General features: G+C 46.4%; 1 protein-coding gene across 1 annotated transcript in view; it reads right to left on the bottom strand.

The window, feature by feature from the left end:
• Positions 1-14,944, bottom strand: part of LOC119976524 (golgin subfamily A member 4-like) — a 1,176,663-nt gene that overhangs the window by 388,587 nt on the left and 773,132 nt on the right. Inside the window, exons 111-112 of the mRNA XM_038817077.1 lie at positions 13,904-13,930; positions 10,531-10,557 (exon numbers count right to left, since the gene is read on the bottom strand). Coding sequence (XP_038673005.1) covers positions 10,531-10,557; positions 13,904-13,930 — 54 coding nt within the window. The remainder of the gene's footprint in view (positions 1-10,530; positions 10,558-13,903; positions 13,931-14,944) is intronic.

Genomic DNA, 14,944 nt, shown 5'->3' with positions numbered 1-14,944 from the left:
ATCATGATATTTATTGTCACAAGTCGGCTTACATTGACACTGCAATGAAGTTACTGTGAAAAGTCCCTAGTCGGCACATTTTGACGTCTGTTCGGGTTGTGGATAGCACAATCGCTTCACAGCTCCAGGGTCCCAAGTTCGATTCCGGCTTGGGTCACTGTCTGTGCTGAGTCTGCACATCCTCCCCGTGTGTGCGTGGGTTTCCTCCGGGTCCTCCGGATTCCTCCCACAGTCCAAAGATGTGCATGTTAGGTGGATTGACCATGATAAATTGCCCTTAGTGTCCATTAGTGTTCGGTGGGGTTACTGGGTTATGGGGATAGGGTGCAGGTGTTAACCTTGGGTAGAGTGCTCTTTCCAGGAGCTCGCGCGGATTTGATGGGCCGAATGGCCTCCTTCTGCACTGTAAATTCTATGATGACAGAGAGAGAATTCAAAATGTCCAAATTACTTGACAGCACATCTTTCGGGACTTGTGGGAGGAAACTGGAGCACCCGGAGAAAACCCACGCAGACATGGGAGATGGTGCAAACTTCGCACAGGCAGTGACCCAAGCCAGGAAGCGAACCTGGATTTCTGGTGCTGTGAAGCCATAGTGCTACCCACTATTCTACCATACTGCGCTTTCACCGATTTTTCACTGTCGCTGCGTCAAAAGCCTGAAACTCCCTCAGTAACAGAAGTGTGGGTGCACCTGTACATCTGTGACTGCAGTGCTTCAACAAGGCGGCTCAGCTGCACTCTTGAAAGATAGCTAGGAATAGAAAATAAATGACACCCTGGTCAACGACGCCAAATCCCGTGAATAAAAACTTTGACACATAGAAAATAGAAGCAGGTGGAGTCATTACTAGCCCGCCGCCAATTCATTTCTATCGCGACTGATCGTGTAACCCAATAGACTAAACAAGCCTGCACCGATATACTTTAATCATCTTCGCCCCAATTTCTATATCTCACCACTTCTAGAAAACATAGAGAGCGACATTTTCCATCGGCCGACGCCAAAACCAGGAAATGCGATTGGGCAGAGAATTGGTTTCGACCGCAAAGTCGTGGCATGTGGCAGTTTCAGACAGAATTGCAAAATGCCATCATCTCAGCGGCAACAATGCATTCCAGAATTCACGTAAAATACACACGGTTGGCTTATCATTCGGGAGCCCGACCCGGTATTCGCCGTGGCTTCAGCGATGCTCTGCCTCCGATGGACTGAATTGCAGAGAGTGAGGTTCACGTGTTTTTAAAACTCGTGAAACTCGTGTCGTGGCCGATCAGTAGTGAGAAGAGGTAGGACATGCGCGACTGTGGGCTACCAAGCAAGGCACTGTCTGGGCTTGCTGATTTGGGGGGCCCAGCCAATGCCTGGGACTGATGGAGGAACGGGCCGTAGGGCTGGGAGCACCTCCCACCAGACTGGGCTGGTGTCCAGGCATCACCTGCAATTGCAGTGGACCATAAGGCAGCCATTGTGCTGCACACCCAATTGACCAACTTCCCTGGAGCGCAGTTCTGCAAGGAACACCAGCAGTATTGGTATCCCAACCCCCGCACATTGCCCCCAATATGTCATCGCCCATACCACACTCACGACCCAATCATCCAGCATGCGCTAGTGGAGCATCACTTGGCCCAGTCAAGACTTATGCCCACATTTGCCCCAACGGGTGCGCCGGGAGGGACAGCTGAGTGTAGTCCTGGCAAAGGCAGCGACAGCCGGCGGTTCTGTTGGCAGCAGGTACAGATGCCTGTGCCCGAATCCCCACTGTGCCATGCAACAACTGGGCCACATGTGAGGGGATGGGTGGGGGGAATGCGGGTCACTGCCTCCAGTGCCAACCGTTGGTTTCATGTAGGCCGTTGGATCTGGTTGGGCATGGGCGTGTGCACCATCCCAACATGTCGGCCTTTCATCTCCTGTCGCAACAGCCCTCGGGGAAGTCATGTGGCTGTCCTAGCTGGACCTGCTCGGGGAGGAGTAAGCTGCAGCAAAGAACCGAACCCCAGCAGAGAATGTAGCAGTGGATTCTGCTCCGCAGGCACAGAAGGAGCCACCCAGGATGGGGAACCGGCCTCCCAAAAGGCTGAGGAGAACAAGGTGCAAAGGAAGCGCCGCAGCAGTGTCTGTTTTTCGAGAACTTGAAAGACCGGGCATTCCGTCAAAGAAACCATTTCAGGAGGGAGACAGTGTGATATACATGCCCGATCAAGGGACATATGGCATTTCGGGGGAATGGGGTAGCGCATCCGCTCCTGGTGGCATTCAAGGTGACGGTGTCATGAACTTTAATGCCACATAATCCTCCGAGGTTCCCAGTGGGTACCTGTCAGGGATCTCACAGGGCTCGGTGCTCAGGTGCATGTGCGCCAGCACCAGCATGGCCAGGCAACGGGATTAGCCACCATCACTGACATGCGTCAGGTCCACGGGGTGATCGATGAGATGCATGTCCCCCTCCGAGCACATGCAAATGATACGCAGCTGCAAAAAGATCTAAAGTATTTCCAGTCACTGAACGTACAGTGAACATCAGATGCACATCATGCACGTCTGTTCCCGATACCGGTGCAGTATGCACGCACATTCATCTCGACACATTCGAGGATTACTGACATCTTCTCGACCACCACCTCCTCCACCCCGGCTGGGGATGTTAGCTCCAGGGCGACAGGAGTTGTGTACTGTGGTGAGAATAACGGCATTATCGGGAGCCAACATCCAGATGCTGAGGCCCTCTGAACAATGTCGTTACAATGACCAATGTTGTTATGAGCGGTGCTTCGGAATCCTGAAGGAGCGGTTTGTTGCCTCAAATCGTCTGCAGGAACCCTCCATTGTGGCAGCCTGCTGAAGCCTCGATAATATTGTGCACCAAGAGGGGCAATGTGCGGGAAAAGGATGGTGAAGGCCAATCCTTGTCCGGCGTAGAGCATGCGGACAGGATGAGGAGGATATGGGGAGCAAACAGAGCCGAGAAGCCGCATGACATGTACACCAGGGCAAACGCGAGCGGAACGTTCTGATTGCACCCGCTTTCGCTGACTGGAGAGGGGTGGGGAGGAAAAATGGATTGGGACACGGACACCACATCTCACTGCCACACACTCGCCACCCTCTGCCCCTTAACCACCTCTGGGCTGGCTTCCCCCTACATGATATATACCTGCCACACTACAGGGTACGTGCTCTGGGTTGGTAGTAACACCAGATATGTCCGTGGATGGAACATGATGACAGCCCGCTGAGGGAGAGCTCCGGTGCTCGATATCGGATAACATCTGATGCGTGCCCATGGTAGCACTTCCCACCATCCAGCTGGGTGATCCATGAATAGGAGCTGGTAATTCCATCAGAAAGTGTCATCGGATCCCTGAGGTGGTGGTCGTGGGGACGGTCAGGGGGAGGGTGGGTAGTGCAGCCCACCCAGAACATCCCCATTCATCCCCACCCTTCTGTGCCCAACACAGGCCAGCACATCCCTTGCACACACCTTACAGAGCACTGAGGCAGTTGCCACACTGATTCATTTGTTAAAAACATTTTGAGTCCTCATTTCATTATTTCCAGATAAGGGGCAATTTAGCGTGGTCAATCCACCTACTTTGCACATCTTTGGGTTGTGGGGGTGAAATCCACGCAAACACGGGGAGAATGTGCAAACTCCACACAGAGAGTGACACTGAGCCGGGATCGAACCTGGGACCTCGGCACTGTGAGACTGCAGTGCTACCACTGTACCATCGTGTAGCCCAAGTTCTAACACTGTTAATACTTGTTAACTGTGCACAAATATTGACGGTCTGTGCACTAGCACCTATAAGTAATATGCCTTGCACCCTTGACAACTTCACAAGTGTTTAATTTTCACCGCTGCGGACGTTCCCTGCTATGGCCTGCTGTGACTGGGTCACGCTCAGGAACGTTTCTGCACATTCCAGGTGGCTCCGGCACATGGATGCGTCTTTGGCGGCAGCTCTGTCCTGGGCCTCCGCCGTCGCCTGCAGAGAATACTCCAGCTTTGGATATTCTGACCTAGAGCCGCAACCCTCTCTCACAGTACCTTGAACACAGACACAATGCTTCCACTTTGACCTAGGTGGAACATGTGTTCGAACAACCTCCTGCTTCTGCACGCGGTTGGACTGTTATATCTGCACATGTATGTGCTGGAGTCTCGCCAACAACACCTCATGTAGACCCAGCTCTGCAACGGACTCTCGGCTACAGTTGTGACTGGCTGTTCCAGAAGCCTGAAAGTCATCTGCCGACAGCTTGTTCCAGGGGCCGGCCCTGTCATTGCCTGTCCACTCCCTCGTAAATTCCTTCCTCCACCTGACCTCTGACCTACTGGAGCAGCTGTGTGGTGTGCACCAGATACTATCGCAGGAAGCACCACTAAAGTTTCCAAGCACTGGGAATGTGGAGGCTGGTTGTGACAGCTAGAATGGGAACTTTGTGTCTTCCGCAGAATGGTGGGAGTGAGGGTTTGGGTAGTGTATGGTTCTTGATGAGAGTGACTGTGAGTGTGATGCCGGGTGCTGGTGGTTGTGGATGATGTGGCGTTCAGGATTGGGGTGAGGGTGGCGCGGGCATGGTTTTGCGGTGAGATTGATATACCTGGCATGGGAAATCGCATTTCAGAGGGACCTCAGTTCCTCGTCCACTGCATGCTTCCAGCATTGCGACTTTCCATTTAATTTGTCAGTGGCCCACTTCCAAGGTCCTCTCCTCACCCAGAGGTCTGCTGGTCCCCGTCCAGCTTTGCCCTGTTCCAGGTGGTTATTGAAGGCCTTTTCCTGTGAGGCGGCGCTGTGGAGAACAGAAAACGTCAGTGTTAGTCAGTCCGAGGTCTGGGGTTGGATAGCTGGTGGCCTCCTAGGCAAGAGAACCTGGCCATGCCGGCCTGTTTGGGAGCGGTATGTGATACAAGGTGGGGTTTGGCCGCCCTCCAGGTGGAGCGGAGGATGTTTTACCGGTGTGTGGGACTGGTTAATGTTAGGGGCTCAGCGCTGTCCACTCAGGCTGGCCGCGCTGTGGAGGTTGTGCAGTTTCATGCGGCACTGCAGGCCAGTCCAGACTGTGTTGCTGGTGGTGCTTACCACCTTTGCCACCTTCGCCATTGCACGGCGAATTCTGGCAGCTGAACCCTTCTTCCCGGCCAGGTGTACAAGTTGGCGGACCTCACCCCCACTGCATCCGGCACAGTCTCAAGCTTGGAAACAGTGAATCATTGCGCCACACTCTTTGTAACATGTTATTTGCTGAGATGGTATGTGCAGGGAGTACATTGTTTATATACAGTGCAGCTTTACAGACTCCTCAGTGTCAATCGTGAAACGAGAGAGTACCACATCGTTTCTCATTGAAATTGATTGTGTTCCACCTGGTGCTGGTGCTCACGCCTAAACAGTTGCTGAATCCGTCCAGGTGCGGCACCAGTTTTGTTTTGCAGGAGGTCCACAAAACCTGCCGCGATGTCAACACTTACGGCGCGATTCTCCCGACTTACGAAAAATCGGAGAATAGCGGGCGGCGTAAATTTTTACGGACACGTTGGTCCGACGCCCTCCCGCTATTCTCCCCCACACCCACGTCCGCCTCCCGACACGAATCGCTGCCCGCCGTTTTTTTACGGAGAGCAGCGATTCACTCCTGGCCGATGGGCCGATTTCCAAGGCCTTTACGGCCGTTTTTACAAGCGTAAAACACACCGGGCGTGATTCTCCCGAGTTACGAAAACTCGGGAAGCTGGCGTCAAAAACGGGCGCGTTTGACGCCAGCCTCCGCCCCCCCCCCCGACCGGGAACCGATTCATCTCCCCGGTCGGGGCTAGAATCGCGCGGCCGTGAACTCCGGCATCGCGGGCTTAACGAATTTCTTTAAGCCCGCTAACCAGAGTGAGCGATGGCTGACCCGTCAGATGACGTCAGCCGCGCATGCGCGGATTGGACGACTCCAACCCGCGTAGGCGCGGATGACGTCATCGCGCTTGTGCATGAAACCCGCGCATGCGAGGGCCGTTATGCCCCGCAGAAGCCCCGCGGATGGAATCATCGGGGCGGCAGAGGGAGAATGAGTGCGCGGGGTAAGTACCCGCTGCCCGCGATCGGTGCCCACCGATCGCGGGCCCATGGCACCCTTGGTATGGCCGTGGTACGGCCGCGCCAATCGGTGCCATGTTTCCCGAGAACGGGACTTTACGGGCGTTTTTACGAACGGTCAGAGCAGATGTGTTTTACGCTTGTAAAAACGGCCGTAAAGGCCTTGGAAATCGGCCCATCGGCCAGGAGAGAATCGCTGCTCGCCGTAAAAAAACGGCGGGAAGCGATTCGTGTCGGGAGGCGGGCGTGCGGGGGGGGGCGGGAGAGTAGCGGGAGGGCGTCGGGCCAGCGAGTCCGTAAAAATTTACGCCGCCCGCTATTCTCCGAATTTTCGTGAGAGCGGAGAATTGCGCCCACCTGTTCTGACCGTTCATAAAATCGGCCGTAAAGTCCCGTTCTCGGGAACAATGGCACCGATTGTTCCCTTGGCCGTACCACAGCCGTGCCAAGGGTGCCATGGGCCCGCGATCGGTGCCCACCGATCGCGGGCCGCAGGTACTTACCCCGCACACTCTTTCTCCCTCCGCCGCCCCGCTGGATCCATTCGCGGGGCGGCTGAGTGGCATACTGGCCCACGCATGTGTGGGTTTCACGCAAATGCGTGATGACGTCATCCGCACATACTCGGGTTGGAGTCGTCCAATCCACGCATGCGTGGCTGACGTCATCTGACGCGTCAGCCGTCGCTAACTTTGGCTAGCGGGCTTAACGAAATTCGTTAACCCCGCAATGCCGGAGTTCACGGCCGCGCAATGCTAGCCCCGACCGGGGTGATGAATCAGTTCCCGGTGGGGGGGGGGGCGGAGACTGGCATCAAACGCGCCCGTTTTTGACGCCAGCTTCCCGATTTTTCGTAACTCGGGAGAATCGCTCCCTTAGTCTGAGGAATGGAGAATCGAGACACCAATGTTTTGGCAAAAGTACTTACTGTGGTAACAAATTCCACAGTCCACCTCTCTCTGTTTGAAGACATTTCTCCAGTCTTAAATGTCCCAAATGGTCTCTCCTGTATCCTCAGACTGTAACATTAGCCTCTTGGCATCCTATACTTTGGTAACATCCTTCTTGCAGTTATCCTGTCTGCTCCTGTTGGAAATGTCTGTGGCTTTATGATATCCCCCTCATTCTTCTGAATTTCAGCAAATACAAACGTAACCAGATCAGTTTCTCCTCATACATCTGCCGCGCCTTCCAAGAATAAGTCTGGCAAACCTCCGCTGCACTCGATTTATAACAGGAACATCCTTCCTCGGATAAGGATGTCAAAACTATGCAAAGTGGGCCAGATATAGCCTCTCGAAGGTCTTGTATAATTGCATCAATACCTCCCTGCTTGTGCACTCGAATCGTCTCACAATGGAGGCCAGCTTGCTCTTTGTCTTCTTTATCACCTGTTGTAATTCACGCTTACAAGAACACCGAGGCCTTGTTGGACATTCTCCTCTCCTAATTCCGGTACTATTCTGCAATCACGTCTTTGAGAGCAAAATGGAAAACCTCGCCTGTTTCCAAATTAGACTGCACCTCATATTTATTTGCCCACTCACCCAACGTGTCCAATAAACACTGAAGGACTTCGGCATTCTCGTCATAGCGCACCCTCCCACGCAGCTTTGTACCATCTGCACATTCGAAGATCTTGCATTTTCTTCCCGCACGTAAATCATTATTACATATATTGGAAATAGCTGACGTCCTAGCACAGTTCCTGGCGGTACCCTCATAGTCACTGCCTGCCAGTTTGTACTTTCCTTCCTGTCAGCCAATCAGTTTTCCATCCATGTCAAAACACTACATCTAATCATATGTGATTTAATTTTACAAGCCATGCCCGTATGCAGGACGTTGTCAAAAGCTTTCTGAAAAACTTGATACCCACTGCTAACTCTAATAGTTACATCCTCGAATAATTCAGGTAGATTTATGAAGCATGGTGTTCCCTTCATAAATCCATGTCGACTGTTTTTTTCTCAGCAGTTTGCAAGAAATTCGTTGAAAATGGATTCCAGATGTTTCCACTTGCGACGTCAAACTTACTGGTCTAGCATTTCCTGCTTTTTCTCTACTTCCCGTTTTACATACTTGGTTCGACTTTGCTACTCTCCAATCTGTAGGAACTTTTCCGTAGTCTATAGAATCCAGGGAGATAATCCACGCTGCGTCCAATTTCTAGAGCCACGTCCTTATGTACTCTGGGATGTAAATCATCAGCCCTTCGGATATACCATCATTCAATCCCATAAATTTCCCACGCAACATTTATCTACTACTGTTTGTCTCTTTCAGTCCCTCCCTCTCACTAAACCCTGCATTCCCCAACATTTATGGCATCGCATTTGTGTCCTCATTTGTGAAGACGGAACAAAACTACGTATTTGGTTGTCCAACCTTTTCTTTGTCCGCAATTATAAATGCCACTGTTTCTGACAATAAGGGACCTACATTTGTCTACATGGACCCCTTTGCTCTGCATGTACCTGTAGAACGTTTATTCGGTTTTTATGTTCACAGAACGCTTGCTCCCGTGTATATTTCCCCAGTTTAATCAATGCCTTGGCCCTTCTTTGCTGAATTTTAAATTGCTCCCAATCTTCACACCTGTTGTGTTGCCTGAGCATTTTCTTTGCTTCTTCCTTTGATTGAATACTTTGACTAATTTCCCTTATGAGCCATGGATTGGTCACCTTTCCCATTTTACTTTTGCCCCAGAGAGTAAGAAACATTGTTTTGCAGTTCCCTCCTCGTTCTTTGCATATATTCTGGTGTCTAGTCACAGTTATCACTTATACTATCGATCGCAGTGAAACCATTCGATCACAGTCAATAAATAAAATAGCTTTCTAGCTTTCAATACAAGAGGACACATCATTCCGTAAACTCCACTGTTCAGTCCCCGCAGGATTTTGAATTTGAATACAACTTACTTTATTTTAAAAAACAAAAATTTCGAGTACACTATTCATTTTTTCCAACTAAGGGCAATTTAGCGTGGCCAATCCACCTGCCCTGCCCATCGTCGGGTTGTGGGGGCGACACACACACAAAACGGGGAGAATGGGCAAACTCCACACGGACAGTGACCCAGAGCCCTGATCGAACCTAGGATCTCGGCGCCCTGGGGCTTCAGGGCTACCTACTGCGCAACCGTACTGCCCCCACTTTAATATTTCTACAGCCATAGAATTTAGGCCGAACATGTTAAGTTTTTCTCCAAGTGCAGCTCTTCGTCGTGCGAATGAGTCTGGTGAACGTCTATGAACTGAAGAAAACAAAAATCAATATTCCAAATGTTGCCTCACTGTCATCCTGCTTAGCCTCATTAAAATCGCCTTGCTTATATAATTCATTATCTTTGGGAATCTGGCTTTACTACCCATCATGCTGTCATAGGCAAAATTAAAGAACACACACATTCCAGTCATTTAGTTAAATAATTGATATTGCATAACAATTGTTGAGGCTTCAGAAGACCTTAGCTCACCACACGAATTTATTTGCTGACAGGAAATATATGCATTCATTGTTGCCCTCTCCTTCCTGCTAAACCACCCTTACTCTGACCTTCCAAATATGCTCCACCCCATATTGTGCGCTCGGAACGTATGTAAGAGCATTTGTTCACATTGTCAAATGCACGTTGGATATCTAGGTACAGATGCGATGTTATCCACTTTACTTGTACTTTCCTCAAGAAACTACTCTAGGGCAGCACGGTGGCCTAGTGGTTAGCACAACTGCCTCACGGCGCTGAGGTCCCAGGTTCGATCCCGGCTCTGGGTCACTGTCCGTGTGGAGTTTGCACATTCTCCCCGTGTCTGCGTGGGTTTCGCCCCCACAACCCAAAAATGTGCAGAGTAGGTGGATTGGCCATGCTAAATCGCCCCTTAATTGGAAAAAATAATTGGGTACTCTAAATTTATAAAAAAAAAATAAATAAAATAAATAAAAAAATAAGAAACTACTCACTTACGTAATCGCCATTGGCTTTTTGCAAAACAATATCCACTCTTGTTGAACAGATTGTGATTTTATAAACATCCTGCTATTACCTTAGAGGAAATGGATTCTGTCAATTTCCAGTAACCCGATACCATCCCCTTTGATCACCCAATGATGAGTTACAATTCCGATTTTTCAATATCATGCCTTGCATATAATGGCAGCTGTGTCACAGTTGAAACGTGTTTTCTCAAAACAGAATGCTAATTTATGATAAAACACCTACTTTTAACCTCAAAATTGCACTTTGTCTTCATGTTGCATAGCTTCTCGACGTTAGCCATATTTCATGTGAATGTAATGACATTCTATGTATGCATACTGCATATTCAGTGCCGATCATTATTGTGGGTTGTTTACAGATCATACCCCGGAATTCTGTAAGTAAAACAACTAAGAAAGAATGATATCTATTATTTACTCCTCACCTTTCTGAGAACGAAGATATTCGATTTCTACATTACATATAAACGTAAAGTTTTAATCATAATTTACCGGAATTTACATTAACAGTATTATTTAACCCGATGCATCGATAGCCAGATATGATGCAATGTTACTTTGTATATGCCCGCTCGGAGCACATTCGTGTCTCAAGTGTTAATATGTTTACTGTTTACGGATGTCTATATTAATCTATATGTATGCACAGGACAGTAAAATAATTTAATACAATGCCCTGTTCTCTTCGTAATATCCTGTTTCACAAAACAAATTTCACAGATTATCTACCGGATGATGGCTGAATTTGCTCCAGCACTGAACAACATAATTTCCTTCACTGTTTCAATTAACCACAAATTGTACAATTCATGCACGAACAACATATGCACTACATTCAAGTGTTAAGCACGCATTCGCCTGTTTTATTTGCCTCGGTTTTTTTTATTCTAAACGTGAAAGCATATTGTTTCAATTTGAAGAAAACAATATATTTTCTGAAAACGAATTTTAAGCGATCGCTAATTATATTTGTTTTGTCATTGTATATATCTTTGTCCTGAGCCCCATTGTTCCTTTATGTCACATACATTTCGTACCGGCATGCTGCTTATTAAAACAATGGCCAAAAATAATTCTGCTAAATTGTATGGAGGTGACGTTAACAAGATGCTCGTGTTTTTTTTTACGTGAGCTAGCAAAAACCAGACGGACGTTGTTTACTGCTTTGCTTTTTATAATTTGGAGTTAATGTATAATTAACGTGTCTCTGATCGCAAGTTCAGTGTTTTCGCGGACTGCAGTAACTGTATTTTCAACTTTAAACTGCTTGCTGGTGCTGTGTAGAACTGTTAAGTAGATGTAGTCTTCGAAATCTTTGCACTGAACAGGAGAATCTTTCAAGAGAAAATTGACCTCGAATATATTTTTCTGCATTGGGCAGGAGTTGGAGAATTTTAATTCAGCGGAGCCATCCGATGGCACCAGTGGAGAATGACGCTATCCAGTCTTCTTGGACTATTCCTTTATCTGCGTCTCTTAAAGCTCACATAATGAAACCATCACTAACTTTGATTCATCTGTGGACCATTTCGGCCGTCTAGTTTCCCGTATGAGAAATTAGCTTAATTTCTCGCTGTTCGCTACCCGGGGGAATCGTAATATGTTCTATTTACATATAAAAGTTTTAGACGCACTTAAATTGCTCGCTTGAAACCTGCTCCAACAAATTAGCAATTGGAGCTTCAGTGACTCGATGATTTGCGCAATTTGAAGTAAACATCCTCATGCCGTCATTGCGTCCTTGTCAAATCCCTAAACCGTGGGATTTTGTTTTCGAACTTTCTGCCAATGCAGCCATTTTCCCACCTACTTCGTCGATATATCCTGAGCAACCCCATCCAATCTCCATTCGAAATGTTCTTCTATAAATAACATTGTACTAATTGTCCCACTCTACATACGTAACAGAGGTTCAGCATACGGAGACAGTTTTCTTCAACAAGGCACAAGATTGTAACAGTTCCTTGTCAATAGTTCCTTGTGGAATAATATCTGCTGAATATTATTTTACGAGGAAACGCGTTTTCTGTCCCTTCCGTATTGAAAAAATAATTCCGTATTCCAAAAATATGGCCACCCACCGTTCTAATGATGTATATGTCGCTCAATTTCGTCTTGGAACATAGATTCTATGCCTTCATATTTACGTCTATTTTAGAGTGCAACAGGATTTAAATTGTGCATAAATTCGTAATATGGCCGGAAGATGTGGCTGTTGATTTGTAAGCCTCTTACATGAAATAAAATATACATTTTACTCGTTCACGGGACATGGGAGCCGTGGGAAAGCTGCGTCAGCATTTATTAACCATCTCTAATTGCTCTTCATGGGGCAGTTGAGAGTCACCCACGTTACGGTGGACTTTAAATGACATGTCGATCAGACCAGGGAAGGATGGTAGATTTATTTCCCTCAAGGACATTGGTGAACCAGATGAATTTTTTCTCACAATCAACAATGGTTTTATTGTCAGCATTAGACGTTGCATCCAGATTTTTATTGAATTAAATTTTACTTTCTGCAGTGACGGGATTTAAACCCAGATCTTTACTCTAGATCTCCGGGTGCACTTAATTTATTTTAATTAAATAGTGATCTAACTGCCTTCCTGTCAAATTCTGACATCACTGAACATGTGATATAAATAAAAAGTAAATGAATCATCTGGAAAATTACAGAACCTGTGGGAAATTAACGAGTGGATGCAACTACTGATCAGTCAACTATGTTGAATTCTTGTGTGAGAAATATGAGGCGATAAGTCTTTGGACAGTAGGAACCAAATATAAATAAAAGGGAACTGAATCTATGGGAATCGATTTGCAAACAACTGATAGTTGCAAACATAAAAATATGAGTGATCTACAAAGCGAAACACTCTATGTTTCTGTCACTTCCCAAAGCGAATGTGGCCGAGCAGGGCAGCACGATAGCATAGTGTTTAGTACAGTTTCCTCACAGCGGTGGGGTCCCAGGTTCGATTCCTGCCTTGGGTCACTGTCTGTGCGGAGTCTGCACGTTCTCCCCGTGCCTGCGTGTGTTCCTCCGCGTGCTCCAATTTTCTGGGTTATGGGGATGGGTTGGAGATGTGGGCTTGGGTGCGGTGCTCTTTGCAACGACCGGTTCAGGCACGATGGGCGGAATGGCCTCCTTCTGGCCTGTGAATTCTAAGATTCTATGAGAAGACCTTATTGTCTCCACAATAAACCACTCATGGAACTTCCAGCATTCTAAAATATTTTCTCACGTAGCGTAGGCAAGTATCATGTGCCATTGCGATAGGAGGGTCGTTGTTTCTGAAATATTACGTGAAATGACCTCTGATAGTATTTTGGCCTTATGTCATGGTGCAACGGATTCATTTCTTGGAAACTTGAATTTATTTTCAACTGTCTCTGCTGAGGACTGCAAAAAGCATGGCAATGTGGTTGGCCATGCTCAAAGTCTCAAAAGGGCTTTGTTATCGACAGTATATACTGTTAGCTTGCTGAAAAATATAAATCATTTGCTGATGATTTGTTTCAAAATCTGTATTTCTTTTCAATAAGTCACATAGAATGTTTATTTTTTATAATATATCTGGCTCAGAATAGCTTTCCGAATTGCATGAACAAAGGTAACTCCTAATATTCTGTCTCTCCACCTTACCTTCGATCAAAGTAGAGATATGCTGATCATCACAACAGCTATTTCTCTTGTTGCTCCATTGCAAGTGTTTTAATATAATTTGACCCGAGTGAATGATTAATTGGATTGGTGGCATTTGCTGAATCCAATGCACAACATTAGCATTTTACCTTTATCTTTTCTTCGTAACTGTTCCTCTGTGAAAATAATTCAACTTTAAAAATTAAGACGTTGTTGCTACCTGGCTTTGAAAGAAATCGTTTCTAGGATAAAAATGTCAGCATATCAATCAATAGGACCTACAGGATCAGGGGAGTGAATAGATAATTCCGATATAGTTAAATGCGTCCGAAATTGTACCGTTTGGAGAAAGACATAAAACAATATTATATTCTGAACAGCTAAACCAGCAACATTGACTTGAGTTGGGTCATCCAGATTTCCACGATTCGGTTCACAGCTTCTTACTTTCTAAAATTGATCTGGACAATACTAATCGTGTTCTATAGACTGATAGTTAAAACTAAAATCCATCTATCTATCTATCTATCTATCTATCTATCTATCTATCTATCTATCTATCTATCTATCTATCTATCTATCTATCTATCTATCTATCTATCTATCTATCTATCTATCTATCTATCTATCTATCTATCTATCTATCTATCTATCTATCTATCTATCTATCTATCTATCTATCTATCTATCTATCTATCTATCTATCTATCTATCTATCTATCTATCTATCTATCTATCTATCTATCTATCTATCTATCTATCTATCTATCTATCTATCTATCTATCTATCTATCTATTTATCTATCTATCTATCTATCTATCTATCTATCTATCTATCTATCTATCTATCTATCTATCTATCTATCTATCTATCTATCTATCTATCTATCTATCTATCTATCTATCTATCTATCTATCTATCTATCTATCTATCTATCTATTTATCTTAGCCTATATCTCTTTAGCGACATATCCTTACAAAACTTTTCCTTTCATCTACCGCATATCAAAGTATTAAAGTGTCAGTCGCTAATATTAATCTCTCTTCAAGTATTACCTTTGGCACACACATATAATCTACCCGTCAGCATTTCATTTGTAGTTAAATAGAAGCGTCGGGGCATATGGTAAAGGTAAGGTTAAGAATAAGCGTGTGGAAAGGTTGTGTAGCCATAAACAGTGCAATCTAT

Source organism: Scyliorhinus canicula, chromosome 13 (assembly GCF_902713615.1).
Source record: "Scyliorhinus canicula chromosome 13, sScyCan1.1, whole genome shotgun sequence".
In the NCBI taxonomy this organism is placed as follows: Eukaryota; Metazoa; Chordata; class Chondrichthyes; order Carcharhiniformes; family Scyliorhinidae; genus Scyliorhinus; species Scyliorhinus canicula.
The sequence above is the reverse complement of the archived record's forward strand: the minus strand, read 5'-3'. Positions and strand labels throughout refer to the sequence as shown.